Below are 22091 nucleotides of genomic sequence, written 5' to 3'. Positions count from 1 at the left end.
ATACAGCGAAATTGTACTTTTACTCAAAAAAAAAAAGTTACTTAGATCTTGTTCTCTTTTACAGTCCACTGTTATTCCAGCTGCTTTGATAAAAGGCAATGAACTATCCCTGGCAGTATCCTCGCATGTGACACTGGGATTCCTTCTTTGTATGCACAGGTAATAATGAACGGTGACCTGCTCATATTTCAAATCAAAACCCCACTATTCCAAGAAAACCCTGTTGCTTTAGCTGAGGTCATTTTTACACTACTGCCAATCCCAGGAGGCTCAAATATTGCTCGAGAGAAACTAGGTTACCTGGTAGTTCCTGACCACAGTAATATGAGCTGGGCCACGACGTGGGCGTCCATAATGAACAACAAGATCATGTTTGGGTCCTGGGATTCGACAGGAGGAGAACAACTTAGGAAATAATTCCATACATAATGGTTTTCCACGCATGTACTCTATGGCCAGCTTGCCACTGGATGAGAGAATAAATCATATTAAGGTTCAGACAGGCACAGTATGATATATTAAGAAATAACAGCATGCTATCAAGTTTGGCACTGCTTGACTGAATCATGCAAGTGTTAGTTAAAGGTTAGCAGTTAAATTAGCACAAATGCTCTGACATAAATGTGTAACCACTGTAAGCTGATGTTGTAAATTCCAGACATAAATTCAAGTGACAAACCTGTCCACCTCAGCTTTGAAATTGAGCACACCAGCTATTAACTTTGATGCAAACCTGGACAAGAAACAATTTAGATATATTGATGTGAAACAAATATAGATTAAACATGAAAACATTATACAACTTACATGCTTCAGATACTGAAACACACATTTCAAATGTGCAACATATTATTTTAGCACCACTTGAAAGGAAAGGAAAAATGATGAGGACTTTCCTATTAGTAAATCTATAAAGATGTTTGTTTAAATGTAAGGAATCTGGCTGTCACATACACTAATTGACCTCTCCAGTCTGTAAAGTCACGTTTTGGCAAAGAAATGGCTGGATTTGAATGCACTGCCAAAGGCTGCCTGCATTCCAGGTATGCCCACTGTACCCACCAATCTGAGATCTGGAAAAGATAAAAACACAAACAAAATATATTATAGGCTTTGTACTTAATTTGTGTTTCAGCAAAACATCTTCACAAGCTCACAAGGCGTGCTCCAAAAATACTGTCATTAGGCTAAAGTAATCTATTTTGTCATACTGATATGTGCAAGACAATGTTCAAAACAGTAAATGGTTTACATTCATTTGTGTATAACCAACTCCCACAAAAACAAAAGATTGTTCCCTTGTAAATTAAGAAACGAAAAAACTTATTTTCCCTCCCCACTCACAGAGGCATCACAGGTGCATGATACATAGCAGTTGTCATTGCTGCCATTTAATATTATTTTAGCATTCGCAATAAACAAACACATCCCAAACTGTCAATCTCCAAAACCTTTTTTTTTATTTTTATTTTTTATTTTGGAAGTAAAATGTAGAATGTGGTTTTAACAACCAGATCTGTTTAAACCTGTCCAGTTCTGTATGTAGTGAGTCCAGACCACCTCCTGAAGTTTATTTAGTGATCAGATATATATGCATTTACATCTGACCAATTCACAATTGAATAGCTATCCAATCAGAAAAATGTGCTTGCATTTATGCAGGAAAATGCATGAATATATACACTTTTACTATTTTTTTTTTAAAAATAAACACTACAATTAATTTTTATCAACTTATAATGAACAAAACTGCTATAACGGTTAGTTTAATTTAGAAAACATTAGTGAATGTCCGAAACTTCATGTTTAAAACTAGATTTGTTAAGAATGGTTGGTGAATGAGGTCCACTGGTTCTTTTCAGATCATTTTCTGTGGATACGTTTATATGTGTTACTACAGAGGCATGTTAATACACTCCTGTCAAACAATTTGATGGGTAAGGAAAACCACACTTTTATGTGATGTTGACAAGGTCGTGTTATCGATGTTATTTTAACATCAGGAAACTTAAAAAAAAAAAAAAAAAAGATTAGTTAATGTCTAAATCTTCATGAAAAGTGCTTCAGTCTGGATTAAAAACAGGTTAAAATGGTTGGTAAATGAGGTCCGCTATCTTTAAGTTATTTTTATTCACTTACACATACACTGTTGACCATTCTTGCAACCTTTCATTAACTTCTGAAGGAGTTAAAACACAAAAAAAACAAGGATGCACATGTTAAAAGGATGGCTCACCCAAACGGTGATGGTTTATATTTTCGCCATTTTCTTACATTGCCCTTATATTTAGGAAATACAAATTATTTAATAAATTAACTGGTAGTCACTGACATTCATCATAGAAAAAGATAATAGTATGGATGTCAATGGTTCAACATTCCTGAAAATATCTTCTTTCTCAACAGAGAAAGAAATTCAAACAGGTTTGAAACAAGTGAAAGGTGAGTTAATCAAGACAGAATTATAGAATAATTTAAGGGATGTAACGATAACATACACATAATCGTCCCTGGATTTATAGTAAAGGTACCTCATAAATATTTGTTGTTATAGTAAAACAATAATAAAATGTAATCTGTAATATAATCCAGCAATTATTTGAGTAGGTTAATGCTGAATGTCCAAATAAGCTTCTAACTAACTGTATCACAAGGATATTTAGTTACCGAAGTAACGTTAGCCTTATTTGTTTAATGGTACATTTGAGTCACAGGTTATTCAGTGCTGTACTCACCCAGTTGTGAGAATGTTTTGCTCGTTTAATCAGCTCTCTTTGCAGACTTTCCCCAAGGCCTCCAGTGCATCCAAACTCCTGCACGATCCTGCGAGTGTGTTCGAGCTCATCTTCCGGCAAAAGTGGCTCCAGAGCCGCCAAGTAGCGCTGCAGTGTCTGGCCGAGCGGAGGAACCGGCTGGTACGGGACCGAGGAGTGGGCCTGTCTCAGCACGGCCTGGCGAAAACAAAGTGACTAAAGGTGATATTACTATTTATTTGATAACGTTACACTTACTAAATCTCTTCCCTTATACTCTACTCTAAAAAAAGTTATTTGTAACTACATGTATAAATCATTGAGTTTTTCTAATAATCATTACGACCATGTGCCGATAAAATCCTTCTCACAATATATGCCGATACACAATACTTACCCTCATCATGAATGAAGAGCACATTCTTGCAGGTATTCTCTTTAAAATCATTTTTCTATGCTGTTCGTAACTCACGACAAAATATAAAACTAGAATCTACGATTGTGCACGAAGTCCAATTTTTGGTATTATAGAATGCTAACGACTTCTCTGGCAAAATGGAAAACAACAAAAACTTCTGAGTTGAAGCATTTTGGTCAGTTGAAAGTCGTCAACGTTCGGGCGTGGACGCTGGAACACATGTTTAATGTTTACAGCCGTGTTTTTCGTATATATTCGCATTCACGAAAGGAGTACGTTCATTCCAGTTGAAAATACGCAGCGAGGCCAGCGGTACTTTTTGTTTGTTTGCACGTCTAGCCGTATATTTACGGTACGGGTGCTGGGAGCGGTCAAAATTGATATTATGCTTTGCCTAAAACTTTCAGTCGATTGCCATTCACGGTAGCCTAAGTCAGGGGTTCCCAGTGACTTGCGACCTATATTTTACAGTCTATGCTTGCGACCCACAAATTTTTCTTGGGTGGTTATAAATATGCAAACGTTGCTCATACACCAATAGGCCTATAAACATGAGGACCGCCACTCAGAGATCATTCTCAGTGTTCAGTTGTGGCCTGCATTTATTTTTAATGTATTTAATTGCCACAAACGTGTCTGAAAGTTTAACCTGGTGCTATAAAATCAATCTGCTGCAGCTGACGTTATTGCTGTGTTGTTACTATGAAAAAATAACTTAAAGGCTGATGGCTTTTTTTTTGTATGCTGTTGTATTTTTTTCTATTAAAAACTACCATTTTTATCTTCTGTGGGTTATGGCTAAATATTGTAATTCTAATAGTTTAATAAAATGTATTTGACTTTTGGAAATCACCAAGCGACCCCCTGTCATTGTCCAGCGACAACCCTTACTGACAAACTTTACAGTACATTTAATTTATGGGTCATGGAATTTCTGAAAAATGATGGAATTTTAAATGGTCTATTCCAGATATTAAAAGTCAGAGAATTGTATATTTATATTTTTGTCCAAATCGTGGATTATCAGGAATAGCAGTTTCCATATGTATCATGTTTTTTTTTTTATTCTTCTTCACCTTTTGCCTGGTTTTTAAGCACTATTTTAAGGCAAATGAGCCAGTGAAATATTAATTTCAAGAGCTTTGGCTAAAATGGCCACTTCAAATCCTGGTTGTAGACTGAGTGCTCTTCTTTCTTTGTTTTCCAAATCTGAGGATAATTATAATAAATTATATTTTTGCTCTCATAATTACTGTTACATTCAAGCAAATAATGTTCAGGCTCCCATAATTTTAATACTATGTGAAGCCCAATGGTGTCTTGTTTTGCTATTCACCATGGATATTCAGCTTTGTAGTCAGGGAAAGGTCTGGAAATTTGACAGTTGCCTGAGAACAGGAACCCTGTACATTAATAGTTAAGGTCATCTGAACAGGAATAATTTGAAACAATCAATATACTTATAAAATACATTTTGAAAATGACACATTAGACATCATGTAGGTCTATGAGGATTACAGGACAAGCAAAAAAACAAAACAAAACAAAAAGGGAGAGGGGGGGGGGGGGGGTATATCACACCAAGGCAGCAGGCCATTAGAAGACATACACAGAAGGCCATACACATTACATATTACCCATTTCTTTTGTGCACGGTTGACCTGTGCTATATGTAGAAATGGAGACAACAGGAGTGTCTGAGGGGCAAATTCTAAAGACTGTCAAAATATAAAAAAATATCAAAGAAAATGTTGTAAATTGGTGTTAAGCTTATAGGTCAGAGTGAATGAAAGAATGCATCAGTTAGAACAAAAAACTGTAACACTTTACACTCAGTATCCTTCGGCTTAGTCCCTGAATTCGCCACAGCGGAATGAACTGGATGCAGTTCCAGCCACAACACAGCACTGGCAAACGTACACTCTCTCATTCACACACAACTTCATTATGGCCAATTTAGTTTACCCAATTCAACTATACCAAATGTCTCTTGGCTGTGGGGTAAAGCGGACACTTGGAAGAAACATGTTAAGTCATGGTGCATTAACAAATGTTAAGCATGAATTTGGATTTTAATAAGACATTATTAAATGTTGAACTATGATTAATAAATGCTGTACAAGTATCATTCATACTTTATGTTAGTAACTGCAATAACTAATGAAACCTTATTGTCAAGTGTGACCCAAAAAACATAAGTTCAAAACAACATGAGATTGAGGAGTTAGGGTAAACTTATTATTTAGCTCTTTATTTACATCGTCAGTGAACAGTTATTTATTTCAAAGCTATATTTATTATAGCACTCATCGTGTGCATCTACTCTAAGGTGTTAAGGATGAATGCAAAAGTAAAGCATACTGCATAAAAACAACTGGGCATTTGCAAACTATATCAAACCAGTTTTAACTGGGCTGCCACATTTATGTTGCCATAACTGCACACAGTAATGACTGTTTAAGTAAAGGTACTGTGAACAAAAAAATGTAACACAAATCTAAGATGATTATGCAATGATTGTCAATAGGTGTGTTTTTTGTTGATGAGTAGACAAAAGGAAGACAGCGCTCCTCCGAGTTTGGAGGCCTCACTGCAGGCTGTGGGCAGCAAGGTGTAGTCTGTCAAACGCTGGAAGGCCTGAAACAGAGAATGGTAAGTAAATATAACAAACATAGCTTAATATAACCATTGTTTGTTTATAATCAGTTATGAAAAAAGAAATGTTCTTTTAATGTCTTGCTTAAAGTACCTGCCAGAAAACAACTGATGCGAACAATTTTAACTTATCAAATTATTCACTACCTTAGCATTTAGACTTTTGTGCATTCAAAGCACATTCAGAAGAATAGAAACAGATACTGAATCAAGCAACCACATTATTCACTGCTCCCCGGGATGCCCTAGAACAGATGTTTTAACCCTTTACCCATACGACCACAAGCATTGGCTGTTCCCTGGAGTGTACTATCACACTGGTGTATTAAGTGCATCATGTCATCAGCTGCTAAAAGCAAATCTGCTTCCTGCAATTGCTGAAGCGTGCGGTGCTTAACATTAATACTTGCAGTATGTTACACATGTTACTTGCAGCAAAACTTATAGCCTGTGTTCATTTCTTTTGATAAACTATTTGTTAATACTTTAAATTTAAGTACAGAATGGTACCATTTTCATTAATCTTTTTAAAGTACATCACATTTTAATTTAATAATTTTGTTTTTTTAATTTACCTGTAAGCACATTGCAGTGTTAATGTACAAACTGTATTTGCAATGTTTAAAGTGGCTCATAATAATCAATAATATTAGGAATAAAACTGCCTCATTTTCTTTTTAACTGTGCAGAGAACTGTGCATAGATTGATTCTCTAATGCCTGTCAGCCTTGCCTAGTTCTTTAAAGCCATCGTGTCCAATGCAAAATAACTTTTGCAATGTAATTCAAACTGTACAATATAGCAAAATATTTCAATCTCAGTATTCTCTCAAAATTAGTAATAGTAAAATACAAACAAACATTTTTTTTTTATTTAAAAAATTAAATACCAATCCAAAAACTTTGAAGTGAGAAACTTGCAGCCTTAAAAATAAACCATATTCAAACAGTAAATGCATTACACAGATATTAAGTTTTAAAAAAGTGATCCTTCATAGTCACTGTAGCAGTCAATAATACCAGTAATCTACACCAGGGGTTCATAATTCTGTTCCAGGCAACAGAGTTCAGCTTCAACCCTGATCAAACACTCTAGGAACAGGATTGGTCACCCCTGCTCTACACAATACACAATCACCTGATTAGATCTCCAAGCAGTAAATTTAAAAATAATTATATAATTCAAACAACAGTTATAATAAAGTCATTTTCTACATTTTAAATTTATTAACAAAAGGTTAGTACCAGAAATATTTCATCATGTCAATATTTAATTTGCAGTAAACTTTAAGCATGTATTAATTCCAGCTTCATTTTTGTCTTCCTATTTCATTTGGCCAAAACCCAAATACTACCATAACAAAATCAACAACACTTAAAACACCGGCAAACTATTCAGGACATTTAATACCCTGCTCTGTCGTTTGCCACGTCTGTGCTACTTCTGCTAAGGGTAAGGTGCACACTCACTGTTTTAACAATGTCTCTGTTAAGATACCTGCTAAGACAACATCTCCAGGATGTCAGACAACATCTCTTTGACTAGTAAGTCATAATTCACATTGTAGCCAAATAGACCCTGGCTCTTCCCACTTAAATCACAGAAATCCATATCTGGCGCAAGATGTGTTTGGCGTGATTTGTTGCTATTTTCAGATCAACCCAACCCTAATTTTCCTGAACGCGTTAGTTGTGGGGCTCAAACGGATAAACATTGCTTAAAACACACAGGATGTACAGTAATACGCAAATATCTTTGCAAATGAAATTTAATAAAAGGATTGAAATATTACAAAAAATATTATTTTCTACATAAATATAAAAACCACTGCCTCTATGGCTTCTTCATCTTGCAGGGCTTTTTTTTGTTTATTCATGACAATTTGCAGTTGTGTAATGTTATAATTAGTAGTATTATTATTTATTATTTGCATATTTATATTTGTTTTAATAAAAAGTACAAGTTTACAGCCATACAGTTTTAGTTGCACTTGGAGGAGTAAGAAAAAAAATAAGGTCACAGTCACAGACATTGTTGACAAGAAACGTCACTAAACTTCAATAGTCTGGAGCTTGTTAGATTTTTGCAATCCAACAAAAAACAGAGCAATGTGCACTGAAAACTGCAAAGACGACACGTGCCATCAAAAACAGGAACACCACAAACCTGTTTCATAATTTAAAACAATGCCACCCTTCTGAAAATGCTAAGAAATTACAGACCCAAACAAAGGTTGGCAAACATGGACCATCTACAAGCATCAGCGCAACTACCCAGCAGAGTCTCATGTCATAATTTTTAAAAGCTGTTCGTTACGAGAAAAACCCCCAGAAAAGACACTATGACAGACCACACAATCTCAATAAAGACTTGATGCTTGCTGTAAAGGAGAAGCACTTTAGCATCGAGAGCAACACCGAGTAAGTACATTTAGACCTGTTTTCAGTTGCTGTGTTTGGTTAGAGAACACTTAGACTTGTTTCAGCTGGTTGTGTATTGGTTGTTGGACATTTAAAATTGTTTTCAGCTATCTGTGTTTAGTACTAGCAAGCTTAAGCCACTGTTTCCTTTGATTACTGTAAGAGCTTGTGTGCCGAGCCAGAGGTTTTTTCGCGCCCCCGCCGCTGCAGTTTCAGGTGTTTTTTACTCTCGAGGCGTGTCCAGCTGAGCTCAATCAGCAAAGCGCTTGGGGGTGTATATAAGCGACTAGTCTCACCGCGGCAGCGGTCATGGCAGCCTCGTGTGAAGACCGGTGAGTGTAAAGACCATCGACTCTACCTGCGCGACTCCACCGAGCAAAGACACCGACAAAGCACTTGAGTACTTTTTACTTTATTGTTTTACGTTATCTCTGCACTCATTATTGTTTTCCTTGTACTTTATTATGTGTTTACTAATTCCTGTTGTTACTAACACTCGCAAAGCAAAAGCTACTAATTTCTCTCTTTCCCACACTTCTCGTCAGACAGGGAGAGGGGGTGGGACTGGACTACTGATTTCCAAAGAATGGAAATTCACTCAGAGACCGTCCCTACCAAAAATCAGCTCTTTTGAATTCCATGTAGTCACCATTATCCACCCCTTCCGCATAAATGTGGTTGTCATCTACCGCCCCCCGGGTACATTAGGGCACTTCTTAGATGAACTGGATGTTCTTCTCTCATCTTTTTCTGATTATGACACTCCCTTGTTGGTGCTAGGTGACTTCAACATCCACATTGAAAGACCTCAAGCTGCTGACTTCCAAACTCTGCTTGCATCTTTTGACCTCAAAAGAGCACCTACTTCTGCTACTCACAAATCAGGTAATCAACTAGACCTTATTTACACTCGACATTGCCTCGCTGATCAAACACTAGTAACTCCACTACAAACATCGGATCATTTCCTTCTCTCTCTCAACATCCACATTACTCCTGAGCCGCCACACACTCCAACTCTAGTTGCCTTTCGCAGAAACCTACGCTCTCTCTCACCCAATAGACTATCCACCATTGTTTCTAACTCTCTTCCTCCATCTTGCAAACTCTCTGCACTTGATACGAACAGTGCCACTGATACACTCTGCTCCACGCTAACATCATGTCTAGACAGACTATGCCCTCTTACATCCAGGCCAACCCGGGCCAGTCCTCCTGCTCCCTGGCTCTCTGATGTTCTCCGTGAGCATCGCTCAAAACTTCGGGCTGCTGAGAGAAGTTGGCGAAAAACTAAAAATCCTGAACAGCTCATAACATACCAAAATCTTCTGTCTTCTTTCTCGACTGAGGTTACTTCTGCAAAGCAGACATACTTCCGTCAGAAAGTCAACATTGCCACCAATCCTCGCTTACTTTTTTTCCTCCCTCCTCTATCCTCCTCCTTTACCAGCATCCTCCACACTCACTACTGATGACTTAGCTACATTCTTTTGCACCAAAACTGCAAAAATCAGTGCTCAATTTGCTGCACCTACAACAAACACGCAAGATACACCACCAACACCACACACACTCACCTCTTTTTCCCAGCTCTCTGAGTCTGAGGTGTCCAATCTCGTGCTATCAAGCCATGCAACCACCTGTCCGCTTGATCCCATTCCTTCTCATCTCTTGCAAGCCATTTCTCCTGCAGTCATACCAACACTGACTCACATAATTAACACATCTCTTGACTCTGGTCTATTCCCTACTTCATTTAAGCAGGCTAGGGTAACCCCACTGCTAAAGAAACCCAACCTGGATCAAACGCTACTTGAAAACTACCGACCGGTATCCCTGCTTCCATTCATGGCCAAGATTTTGGAGAAAGTAGTGTTCAATCAAGTCATAGACTTTCTTACTCATAACAACCTCATGGACAACAAGCAATCTGGCTTTAAGAAAGGCCACTCAACTGAGACTGCCCTGCTCTCGGTCGTGGAGGATCTCAGACTGGCTAAAGCAGACTCTAAATCATCTGTCCTTATCTTGCTGGATTTATCAGCTGCTTTTGACACTGTAAACCACCAGATCCTGCTATCTACGCTTGAGTCACTGGGCGTCGCAGGCACTGTTATTCAATGGTTCAGTTCTTACCTCTCGGACAGGTCATTCAGGGTGTCGTGGAGGGGAGAGGAGAGGTGTCCAACCTACAGCATCTAAACACTGGGGTACCTCAGGGCTCTGTTCTTGGGCCACTTCTCTTTTCTATCTACACGGCATCTTTAGGAACAGTCATCCAGAAACATGGTTTTTCCTACCACTGCTATGCTGATGACACCCAGCTATACCTCTCTTTTCACCCTGATGATCCCTCGGTTCCAGCTCGCATTTCAGCCTGCCTGTCAGACATTTCACACTGGATGAAAGATCATCATCTTCAGCTTAACCTCGCGAAAACGGAAATGCTTGAAGTTTCTGCCAACCCGACTCTTCACCATAACTTTTCAATCCAGATGGATGGAGCAACCATCACTGCATCCAAAATGGTAAAAACCCTTGGAGTAACGATTGATGACCAACTGAACTTCTCTGACCACATTTCTAGAACTGCTCGATCTTGCAGATTCGCACTCTATAACATCAGAAAGGTCCGACCCTTCCTATCTGAACATACAGCTCAACTCATTGTTCAAGCTCTTGTTCTCTCCAAACTGGACTATTGCAACTCTCTGCTAGCCGGGCTACAAGCTAGTTCTATCAAACCTCTTCAGCTGCTTCAGAACGCAGCAACACAAGTGGTCTATGATGAACCCAAAAGAGCACATGTCACTCCGCTACTCACCCGTTTGCACTGGCTGCCAGTTGCTGCCCGCATCAAATTCAAAGCTCTGATGTTTGCTTACAAAGCGACCTCTGGCTTTGCTCCTTCGTATCTGCTCTCACTTCTGCAGATATATGTGCCCTCCAGAAACTTGCGTTCTGTGAATGAAGAGTCACTTGCTGTCTTCAAGAAACGACTAAAAACGCAACTGTTTAGTCTCCACTTTCCTTCCTAATCTGCAACTGCCTCTCTGGCTATACCACTAACTGTGCTCTCTCTCTCTCTCTCTCAAAAAAAAAAAAAAATTACTAATGCTTTGCTTCTTAGACTTTACACACCTGAAACTTGTCTATAGCACTTGTTCACTGCTGCTCTTATAGTTGTGTAAATTGCTTCCTTGTCCTCATTTGTAAGTCGCTTTGGATAAAAGCGTCTGCTAAATGACTAAATGTAAATGTAAACATTAAGATTTTTAGGATCTTTTGTTGTCAAGCTTATGTTTCCTTTTTAATATTAGGATATTTTCTTTAAAATCTGTAATACCACTATTGTCCCCCATAGATGGTAAAATAACCTTTATATATTTAAAGGACGTCATCGCAGAGGAGAAACCAGATGCTCAAGACAAAATCTTTAAAATAATGACATATTAAAAATGCAGGAAATATATGACAGATGTTTACAACAACAGTGGATCATTAATTAAATCTTTATTCTCCACAAGAGCGAAACATCATCTACCCGCACAGTATATACACTTTACATATTTTTCTTTGAGAAATTATCTTTTTGCAACGAATTTCCTTATGTATAATATGTAACTTAATTATGTATTTTTTGTTGGTTAGTTATCTACAACATAAACAAGACAAACAAATAATATCTGAGGCGAAGCGCTTCAAAACAATCCATTATACTGTTTTCACTGTTTCAGTTTAATTCGTTTAATCAAGCGGTTTGAGCAGGATGAGCAGGACATTCTTTACAAACTATTCGCAGCACTGAAAGTATTTTTAGATTACCTCGGAAGAATGAATTCGGTCGGAAGGATGAGAGAATCAGAAACTCGGGTGAATGGAGATGCTCCCCGCATCTCTTCCCGTGATGTGCGATTTTTAAAATGAGAGTCTGCATAGGCCTATTGGTGCCAGTCTGTCAAATAAAATTGGTTAAAACACCCGCAGATACAACCGAGATCTGTGTCAAGAGGGTGACTCCTAAGTCCAACTTAATTATGTAATGCGTGGACGCATCTCACAGTGCAAAACATAACTTAACCTTTAAATGTCTATGCTGAAACAGTCATCAATAAGGTCTATCGATTAAAGGGTTATTGACAATCAATCGATCATCAAGTAATCATTAGCAACTCTAAATAAAATATATTAAAGGATATTTCACCCTAAATTCACCATTCTTGCCATTAAAAGGAGAGTTCATCCAAAACTGAAAATTCTGTCATCAATAACTTGCCTTTTACTTGTTCCAAACCTGTTTTATATTTGTTCTGATGTTGAAAAATAATATACAATAACTTGTAGTGTAATTTCTTTGGTTGTTAAAAACTTGAACATTAAATGCTGAAAAATGATTAAGATTGTTCTTTTGTCTGTTATTTTTTTATGTATATTGTCAGACAGCTAAAACATTTGGCAAAATGTGTTAAATCAGCAGCAAGTGATGGGCATGCTGAAAAGCATTTAAAAATGACAGATATAAAGATTTGACATTTATCATGGTAATTATCGATATTGACTCATATGAAAAAATCATTTGACATTTATCATTATCATGATAATTTTTTTGCCATATCGCCTAGCCCTACATTTAGATATGGTTTTGAAACAAATCTTTGTGTTTAACAAATGAAATTAAATATGTAGGTTAATGGATGTCTTTAGTGGAGTACGACAACACCGTTTCCTCATCCACAAAAGTAAACGATTGAAGTAAAGAGTGACGCAACTGAATCTTAAAGGGAATGAGAGATGAGACTCTGATTCATTTAATGCACGTTCTGCTCAAAACACACCCTAAACTCATTATGAGATTAAGCACAGCGCTGTTAGACCATGTGATGAGGCGCAAAAAGTATTTTTCGATCCTTAAAATAACAAAAGTAGATTCAGACACGCCCTTTGCGCCAATGCTTTTGCGCCATTCGCTTTAGACTTTGCTTCTAGATTATTAAATTAGAGCCCAGGTCACAAGCACCTAAAGCAATTATTGTCAATATAATAATAACAACAGATAATAATCTTAATGCACTGAAATCTTGCTTAAATCAAATCTCCTTCAGGATATATTTATATGCATGAGCCTCATTGGACGGGTCGTAGTGGTGAAGTTGCATCAATCTTCAGTGATAATCCTTATTTTTTCAAAGAAACTAAATTATTTTGATGTGTTTAATATAAATGTAATGTTACAACCATCAAATAAAAAAGCTAGAGACTAAAACCTCACCATGTTATAACAATCATACTAGTGTTCTCAAATCACTGTTTCGCACCATTGAATGCAAGTAGAAAAAAATTAATTAGAGGTCTTCAGAACTGTGTACAAAGATAATACAGTACTGTGCAAAAATCATAACTACTATACCAGCTTTGTTAGCTTAAAAACAAATATAATTAATTACACATGTATTATTATTACATGTAAATATTATTTCTTTTGGAAGGACACTATATACTGCATAACTCTAGGTTAACTACATTTAAATACTGCCAACCCTTTACACAACTCTTTAACATTTCTGATTTCGACTGTAATGTAATAATATGCATCTTTTGTGAAGCTGCTTAGGAATGATAATTATTGTAAAAAAAAATGCTATACAAGCAAACATGAAATAATGAAAAATGAAAAAAAAAAGACTAAATGTAAACACAATAATTAAAAATATTCAAGTGCTGGCTATCTGTCTATATGAGGCCTACACCTGCAGTATATGTATCCAACTGGTCATAATAGATATCTCAGTCAAAAGCCTAATATGTCCTAACTCATCCAATTATAGTTATTTCTGTGTGGACTAAGATTGTAGCTGACATAGTCATATATTGTAGGAAATATTACATTTTTTACAAATGACAAAATCAATATTGATTCGTTCCTGTACCAATACATGAAAAACTGTGGTATTGATTGTAGTGATATAATAATCATAATATTTAGATATACTGTATATCCCCTCTCACTCACCGCAATACTGTCAGAACACTCCTCAGCTGTAGGATGGAGGAGATAGTCCACTTTAGCAGGACCTCTGATATATATACAATTGGCAGCAACCTCCTCAGATACTGACAAAATCTCATAATGATGGTCAGATAGCTGCTCCATCACCTGTAACACAAAAACGCGGAGTATGTAAGAATGAATACATCCTTTTGATTGAAAAAGCTGTATAATCCACATAAAATCCACATAGATTATGTTACATTATACAGTCAAGGCCGAAATTATTCATACCCCTGGCAAATTCTCACTTAAACATGCTGGTTGAATAAAAGTTACTTTTTTAGAAATGACCCAGGCATCTCCCAAAAGACAATGTAGAAGAGGCATCATTCAGTCATTCATATTTCTTCGGCTTAGTGCCTTTATTCAGCAGGGGTCGCCACAGCGGAATGAACTGCCAACTTATCCAGCATATGTTTTACTCAGTGGATGCTCTTCCAGCTGCAACCCAGCACTGGGAAACACCCATACACTACCTTAATCACACATATTTAATTAATTCACTACACTTGTATGGTATGTCTTAGGACTGTGGGGGAAACCCACGCAAACACGAAGAAAACATGCAAATTCCACACAGAAATGTCAACTGACCCAGCCGTGACTTAAACCAGCGACCTTTATGCTGTGAGGCGACAGTGCTAATCTTTGAGCCACCATGTCACCCCGAAAGGGCTTCATTGTGGGAAAAAAACATTTTCTCAGCTTTTATTTACATATGAACAACAATTGGCATGTTTAAAATTCTTCATACCCTTCTCAATAATCAATAGAAAAGTCTTTATTGGTTATTATAGCAATCCAACTCCTCCTATAGTTGCTGACCAGCTTTTTGCATGTTTTCACTGGTATTTTTGCTCATCCATCTTTAACAATGAGCTCCAATTCTTTCACAATAGAGGGTCTCCTTGCCATCACCTTGTCTTTATCTCCCTCCACAAATTCTCAATTGGATTATGTCAGGACTCTGGCTGGGCCACTGCAAAACATTAATGTTTTTGTCTGCTAACCATTTCTTCATCACTTTGGCTGTGTGTTTTGGGTCGTTATCATGCTACAATGTCCACTGGTGGCCAAGTTTCTCTGCAGACTGCCTGATGTTGTTGTTGCGAATTTTAATGTATTACTCCTTTTTCATGGTGCCATTTACTGTGATTAGGTTTCCTGGTCCAACGGCTGAAAAACACCCATCAAAACATTAGGTTCCTACCACCATGACTGACAGTGTGATGATGTCCTTAAGGTTGAATGACATTTATTTGTTTTTTTTATGGCAAATAAAAGCTACACCATGGCCAGATATTAAAATTTTTGCTTCATCTCAAAATAAAACAGAAGACCAGAAGTTATCTTTGTCAAGATGAGCATTAGCAAAGGCCAAGCGGGCCTTTGTGTGCCTTCTCTGAAGACCTGGTGTCCTCCTTGGTCTGCATCCATGGAATCCATCAGTGTCTGTTGAACTGTCTGCCTTATGTTGCCACCAGCAGCGCCCAGATTCATCAGGATGGCCTTGGTGGTAATCGTTGGATTCTTTTTTTTTTTTTTTACCTCTCTCACCATCTTCCACTTGTGGCTTCCAACCAGGTCTGCTAAGATTTTTCATAGTGTGGAATGTCTTCTATTTTTAAAAACACTTTGCACGGTAGCCAATGGAACTACAAAACATTTTGATATGGTCTTATAGCCCTTTCCTGACTTGTAAGCAGCCACAATGCCCAACAACAGGTACTCACTGAGCTCCTTTATCTTAGCCATGACTGTCCACAAACCAACAGCTGTTTTTCACCTGTTGAATTAAATAAAACCGCTGTTCCCAAAGAATCAGGGTAATTGGGATGCTTTAGAACACTTAGGTTTATTTGAAATGGTTTAGAACTTTTGATTTTCTCTATACACTGTGACAGTTTTTAAAGGGTATGTATACTTTTGTGCATGCCACTTTTTGTTCAAAGGTAAATAAAAGGTGAGGAATATGTTTTTCACAATGATGCCCTGTTGACTTCGCCTTATTATATTCTGGTAGAAACTGGTGTCATTTCCAGTAAAAAATAAATAAATAAAATAAAAGAATAAAAGTAACTGTAAGTCAGAATTTGTATGAATAATTTCGGCTTGACTGTACTACTATTTACTTCTGAACACTTACTCTGAGTGTTTTCTTTGCCCCATCACTGTTGCTAATAATGATAGTATCGGGACCACCCATGGAGCAGATGTTCTTCAGACGAGAGCCTCCACACACTGGCACAGTGGAAACAGCAAAGTCCTGAGCAAATATAGCTAGTGTTAAATGAAAAATTACAAGTAGCTGGAAGTTTCATTTTCAATGATTGCTGGCGGAAATAAGCAGTGAGGAGTGGCGTGTTTTCACCGGTGTTGGTGTCGAAGAGAGTTTAAATCAAGTCAACTCTTTGGTTCCGACTACAGCTGTTCCCAAGGGTTTGATTATTGTGATCGCCAGATTTCCAGTTATTTACGATGTTTTCTTACAGGGACATACATTTTAAAAAAATGCTGGTGAGATATTGATGTGCATGCTGTTATATAAGTTTTTTTTTTAAGCGGGAATCTCATGCTAACATAACGACAGTAAAAATCAGTATTGCTGCTTCAGAATACTTCAGACATATTGGATAAGTGGAGAAAAGCCACACCACACCACACATAACAGCTTGATCTTCCATAGTTTAATGAATCTGATAAAAGGCGTGCAAAATTTCATGCCAGAATGCACGTTTTTTTATGTGGGAATGTAAGTGATTTGCTGATATGCTGCATTGGTCCCTTTAAAGATTAATCTAGCAAATTTGACAGTATCATCAACTTCGGTGTGATTGCACAGTTAGGATTTCCCAAATTTGTCTCGGATGACAAAATCTTAGCTAAAAATAAAAAAAATAAAAAAATAAAAATCATAGTGTGAGCAGAGCTTTACACTAAAAATGGAGACTTAATATCACACATACATACATACATACATACATACATACATACATACATACATACATACATACATACATACATATATATATATTAAAAGGATTTGGGGTCTTAGGTTACAGATACACTAATTTGGATATGTTTAAAATGCACCCGTTTCTCTTTGTTTTGGCATTCTACTCACTAAGTTCTGCAAAAGCTCAGCTTTTTAAAGACACTCTTACAGCTGGATAAAAATCAAAAAACTATTTTCAATTGGTAGTGTGGATTGTGACAAAAAGATATTTGTAAGTGATGATTAGTAATGGGAAGTATATTGTAACAATGCATTCATACAGCTATATGCCTGTTATGTGCTATTCACTTTTTACAATGTTTATAAAAGATAAACTATACATTTTATATTACATTCCTGCAAAGACAGGACATTTACTTGTTTCTGTCCTGTGGTATGGAATCAGGAAGATGATTTTATAATTTTTAGCCATTTTAGTGTGAAGAAGAATTTTTTAGAAAATATTTTATAAAGCCAGTTTGGATGTGAATATTTTTCAGTGACACAAAAAACGGCAACAATAATGTTCCAAACATTTGATAAAGTTCCTTATTGAATAGTCTGTTTGCAATTTATATCTACAATGTGTAGATCCTTGCTATATAATATTAAATTAATTAATTTTACTTACTCAATAATTGATGGCAAATAATCAATGTAAAATCAGTTAATAATTTAATTGCATTTAATGTTTTTAATTATTTGCACTCATGTTAATCTATAACAGAATAATTTGTCTAAATATTGATATATTAGTAACCATACCATAGGTATATGCCTAGAAGATTACTGTTTGTCATGAGCTCTACAGGGTCAATATACATGGCCGGGTATATGTACATATATGCTATAGCCAAACCTTTGGTCACTCGTGCCAATGAAACCTCAGTTTCAATGGTGCCAGCAGCAAAAATCTTGTGGACAATGTGAAACTTGTATTGTTTTCTGATAAGTCAACCTTTACTGTCTGGGACAGTTACTGTGTGGAGAAGCCCCAAAGAAGCGTACCACCCAGACTGTTGCATGCCCAGATTGAAGAATGGGGGTGGATCAATGATGGTTTAACTTGCAATATCATGGCATTCCCTAGCCCCAATAGTTGTGCTAGATTGGCGCGTCACTGCCAAGCACTACCGAACCGTTCTGGAGGATCATGTGTACCCACTGGTTCAAACATTGTATCCTGAAGCTGTTGCCATGTACCAGGATAAAAATGCACCAATACACAGAGCAAAACTGGTGACAAAGTGTTTTGATGAACATTAGAGTGAATATCTTCTATGGCCTGCACAGTCACCAGAACTAAATATTATTGAGCCATTTTGGGGTGTTTTGGAGGAGCGAAACGTCAGGAAACTTTTTCCTCCACCTGCATCACATAGTGACCTGGCCACTATTCTACAAGAAGAACCTCTCAAAAACCCTCTGCACATTCCCAAGATGAACTGATACTGTATTGGCCCCAAAAGGAGTCATTTTAGACATGTAGGGGTGTCAATCCCAGAAGCTTGTTAAAATAGCATGGATTAGAATATTGCATGCATATCAGGAAAATACAGATCTGTAAAAACAATATTTCAGGATTTTTCAGGGCAGCCAGGCCAGGGCCATATGTAGTCACCCTTTTACCCTGACTTAAAATGCCCCTGACAATGTGTAATGTGCATAACGACTCTTACATTTTCAATGTTGTAATAAACCTATACTAAAAGATCTAATTCAGCAAAATACTGCTCACCCTGAAGGTGTCAGCCAGAATTTCTGCTCCCCGGTGATTTGTGTGTTTGGAAATGCCCACAAAGAACTCTTTTCCAGTGAAAAGAACATCACTTCCTTCAAGAGTGGCTCCACCAGAACCCCCTTCCTCATCACCCATCTCCACCACCGTCATGTTCAGTTCATTTAGGACTCGCCGCACAGCCTCTGCCTAAATAAATTATAGTTATGAGCCCATGTAATTTCTACATCTTTTGCACTTTATTTTTTATTTACAAGTAATTTTCATAAAAATAATTAGCATTTGATATTTGGTACTAAATTTAACAAACAATTGTCAAGTAGCACAGACTTAAACACAAAATGGTAAAATAAAAAAGAAATATATTCTTGTAAAACATACTACAATAAGCATAACTTTATTCAGAAAAAAATTATGAAAAAACATTTTATAGTGCACATCTTGTGTCTACCACTTACCTCACAGCATCTCTGCTGTTTGAAGGGTCGTGTGATGAGCGCTGTGTCACCTTGGATCACAGCAATGTCTTCAATCCGCCAGCTCTCAGGCAGATCAGAATCTAACTGTATTTCAATCAACTGTAGTCCCACCTTTTGCCTTAATGCACCTGTCAACACCCCCATTTGACGCTTGGCCTTGGCAATATCTGTCTGAAACCCATCTCCACCCTCTGCCAACTTCCCAAAGGATTCTGGGATACCTCTAACAATGGCATGAGTGAAGCAGCCATATGGATAAAAATTGGCCATAGTGGCCTGTCAGTGAATGTGTTTGAGGTATGTTAGGTGGCTGATGAGTCTTATATAAACTTAAGAGAATGTGTGTGTGAATGGCTGTAATTCACAAGTCATGTAAACTAATCACATTTAAGGATGTTAAGAACAGTCGATGTGTGGAAGTGATAAGAAGCTTCAAAGGTGGAAAATAGTTCAGGAAATCTTGCTTGAGTTTTCTGATCAGGGGATTGGAAGATGACAAGAAGTGTGTTTGCCCCTAAGAGAGAAAGTAAATTGAAAGAAAACATGATATATTAAAAGCTTTGAACAAAAAATAAAAATACAACAACAACAACTAATCCTCAGCTAATATTTGGGCCCTGTATCTCCTCCTCCAGTGGGATTAGGGGATTTATTCTCCTGTACAAACATTTTAAAGTGCACTTTGAGAGCAAAATATGGAGCTCAGCCTCATTTTAGCTAACAGAATAACAAAAATAATAAACTTGCACTATAAATTGGACTTTGTCATATACTTAAAACTTAAAATATGGCATAATGTCTCAGTCAACATTGGTTTAACGGTTTCAGAAATGATAAACCACCTCAGACCACAGAGGGTGTGAATGAACTTAAATGAATGTCACATAAGCACATTTTGAAAAATTCTTCATTGAATTACCCACTTGCTTTGGCAGACAAGCAAATTGTTTACAAAGTTGTTGACAAATTTTATTTGCTTAAACCTGCCTCAACATGCAGTCTTAATTTGGATAACAAAATACACACGTAGTTTACAAACACATCTTATTCCAAGTGCAAATTATAGGATTAGGGATATTTGTAAGTGTATGGGCACATAGCCTACAGTCGCTGTTTTAAGCAGCACATAAACATAGTGGTGTAAACATTAAATAAATTACAACTAGACCAATTAACCAGTTTTTAATAATATAAAAAAACACGAATCATTTCTATTTTAAATGGCCTTCTGGAAAAACGTTTAATGTTAGTGATTTGATAAACAACAACAGTTTGTCAAAAGCTATCGCGGCTGCCAAAGTTGACGCCCTGTTGAAATACAACAGATTGTTAACCGTCCTACCTTTACACACGATGAAACAAGTAAACTCGATTTCCTTTCACTGTAATGTCCAAGTGCACATTCGGGCTTACAAAATAAAGTACCGTTATTATCTACTCCTAACCTCGACTATTTCCCTTCCCCCTCAATACATCCTGTTCTGTAGCCTTTTGGAGATTTACTTATCACGGCTTACTTTAAACAAGGAAGGCAGCTCTAACAGCAACGCACTTTAAAACGAATCCTAAATTGTTCTTTAACAAACTTCTTACCTCCTGAGACAAAGCTGGACAGCAATTCCTAAAATTTGCCCGACTCTGATCCGCATGAAAAAACAATCCAAACCATTATTTAGGATTTTTCCACTTACCCCTCTTGTTGTTCACAATGCCACACCTCCACCGCTCCTATATTTCTTTGTTTCAACATGTAACTAAACTTTCTTGGATCGAAAAATTAACGATGCTGTGGTCTGCTGTTCTTATTAGACAACGTGATTGGTGAATTTTGAGCTATGACCGCACGTGTTTTATTTGCAGTTATTCGCTAATCCGCTCTTTTAATATGTAGGTCGGGGTTAATTTTGTCATCCCTGTTTTATCAAGAGTATTTATGTTGCGCTTTGGGGACATTGTCGATGGCATTTTAAATTTCTAGCTTTTTCTGAAAGTTAGTATCTCATAAAGTTAATATGTTTTCTCAAATGAAAGATATCACTCCCTGTAATTTAAGCATCAAGTAGAAAATAGTGATTTATGACTTTAACAATATTAATAATAAAAAAAGGCAACGTAAGCTATAAAATTCCCTGGCTTTTCCCTAAGTTTCACTGACTAAATGCTTGTTTCCATGACATATAATGAATAGAAAGCATAAATAAATAAATAAATAAAATCTGTTGCGCCTTGCATAATTTTGAGAACAACTAAATGGAAAATTTATGAAAATCAATGTCATCACAGGTACAATGAAAGTAGAGCAAGGGATTCAGCATGCTCTGGAGGGAGCTTTCACTGAGACGGGACACTGTTCATGTGTGATGTCCAATTCTAACTCTGCCTGCAATCACAGAGGAAGCTACTAATCCACATGCAGGTGGAATGTGGAAGCCCCAAATCTCTCAGTTTGTGTGGAAGGATGGTGTTAAATGCTGCGCTGTAATCCACAAAGCATGTGCACATTTCTTTCAAATGTATTAGCATGGCATGAAGTGGTGTGGTTGCACTGTCTTCTGTGAATCGATCTGCTCTGTAGGCATACAGA

General features: G+C 37.0%; 2 protein-coding genes across 4 annotated transcripts; both read right to left on the bottom strand.

The window, feature by feature from the left end:
- Positions 1-276: 276 nt before the first annotated feature.
- Positions 277-3665, bottom strand: cratb (carnitine O-acetyltransferase b). Its single transcript, XM_056480041.1, has 5 exons — positions 3151-3665; positions 2736-2951; positions 955-1073; positions 680-733; positions 277-466 (listed from the first exon to the last, which is right to left on the bottom strand). Exons 1-5 carry the CDS (start codon positions 3199-3201, stop codon positions 292-294), a joined length of 615 nt encoding a protein of 204 aa, XP_056336016.1. The 5' UTR covers positions 3202-3665; the 3' UTR covers positions 277-291.
- A 1722-nt stretch (positions 3666-5387) lies between these two features.
- Positions 5388-21368, bottom strand: ddah2 (dimethylarginine dimethylaminohydrolase 2). Of its 3 annotated transcripts, none has more exons than XM_056479983.1 (6): positions 21199-21368; positions 19487-20021; positions 19029-19217; positions 16442-16561; positions 14257-14400; positions 5388-5808 (listed from the first exon to the last, which is right to left on the bottom strand). In XM_056479983.1, exons 2-6 carry the CDS (start codon positions 19775-19777, stop codon positions 5692-5694), a joined length of 861 nt encoding a protein of 286 aa, XP_056335958.1. In that variant the 5' UTR covers positions 19778-20021; positions 21199-21368; the 3' UTR covers positions 5388-5691. The 3 variants fall into 3 exon arrangements, with proteins under 3 accessions (XP_056335958.1, XP_056335957.1, XP_056335960.1); XM_056479982.1 differs by lacking the exon at positions 21199-21368 and adding an exon at positions 21101-21192; XM_056479985.1 differs by lacking the exon at positions 21199-21368 and adding an exon at positions 20850-20996.
- Between the last annotated feature and the right edge of the window lie 723 nt (positions 21369-22091).

Source organism: Danio aesculapii, chromosome 19, assembly GCF_903798145.1.
Source record: "Danio aesculapii chromosome 19, fDanAes4.1, whole genome shotgun sequence".
NCBI classification, from domain to species: domain Eukaryota; kingdom Metazoa; phylum Chordata; class Actinopteri; order Cypriniformes; family Danionidae; genus Danio; species Danio aesculapii.
This window is presented reverse-complemented; position numbering and strand designations above follow the sequence as displayed.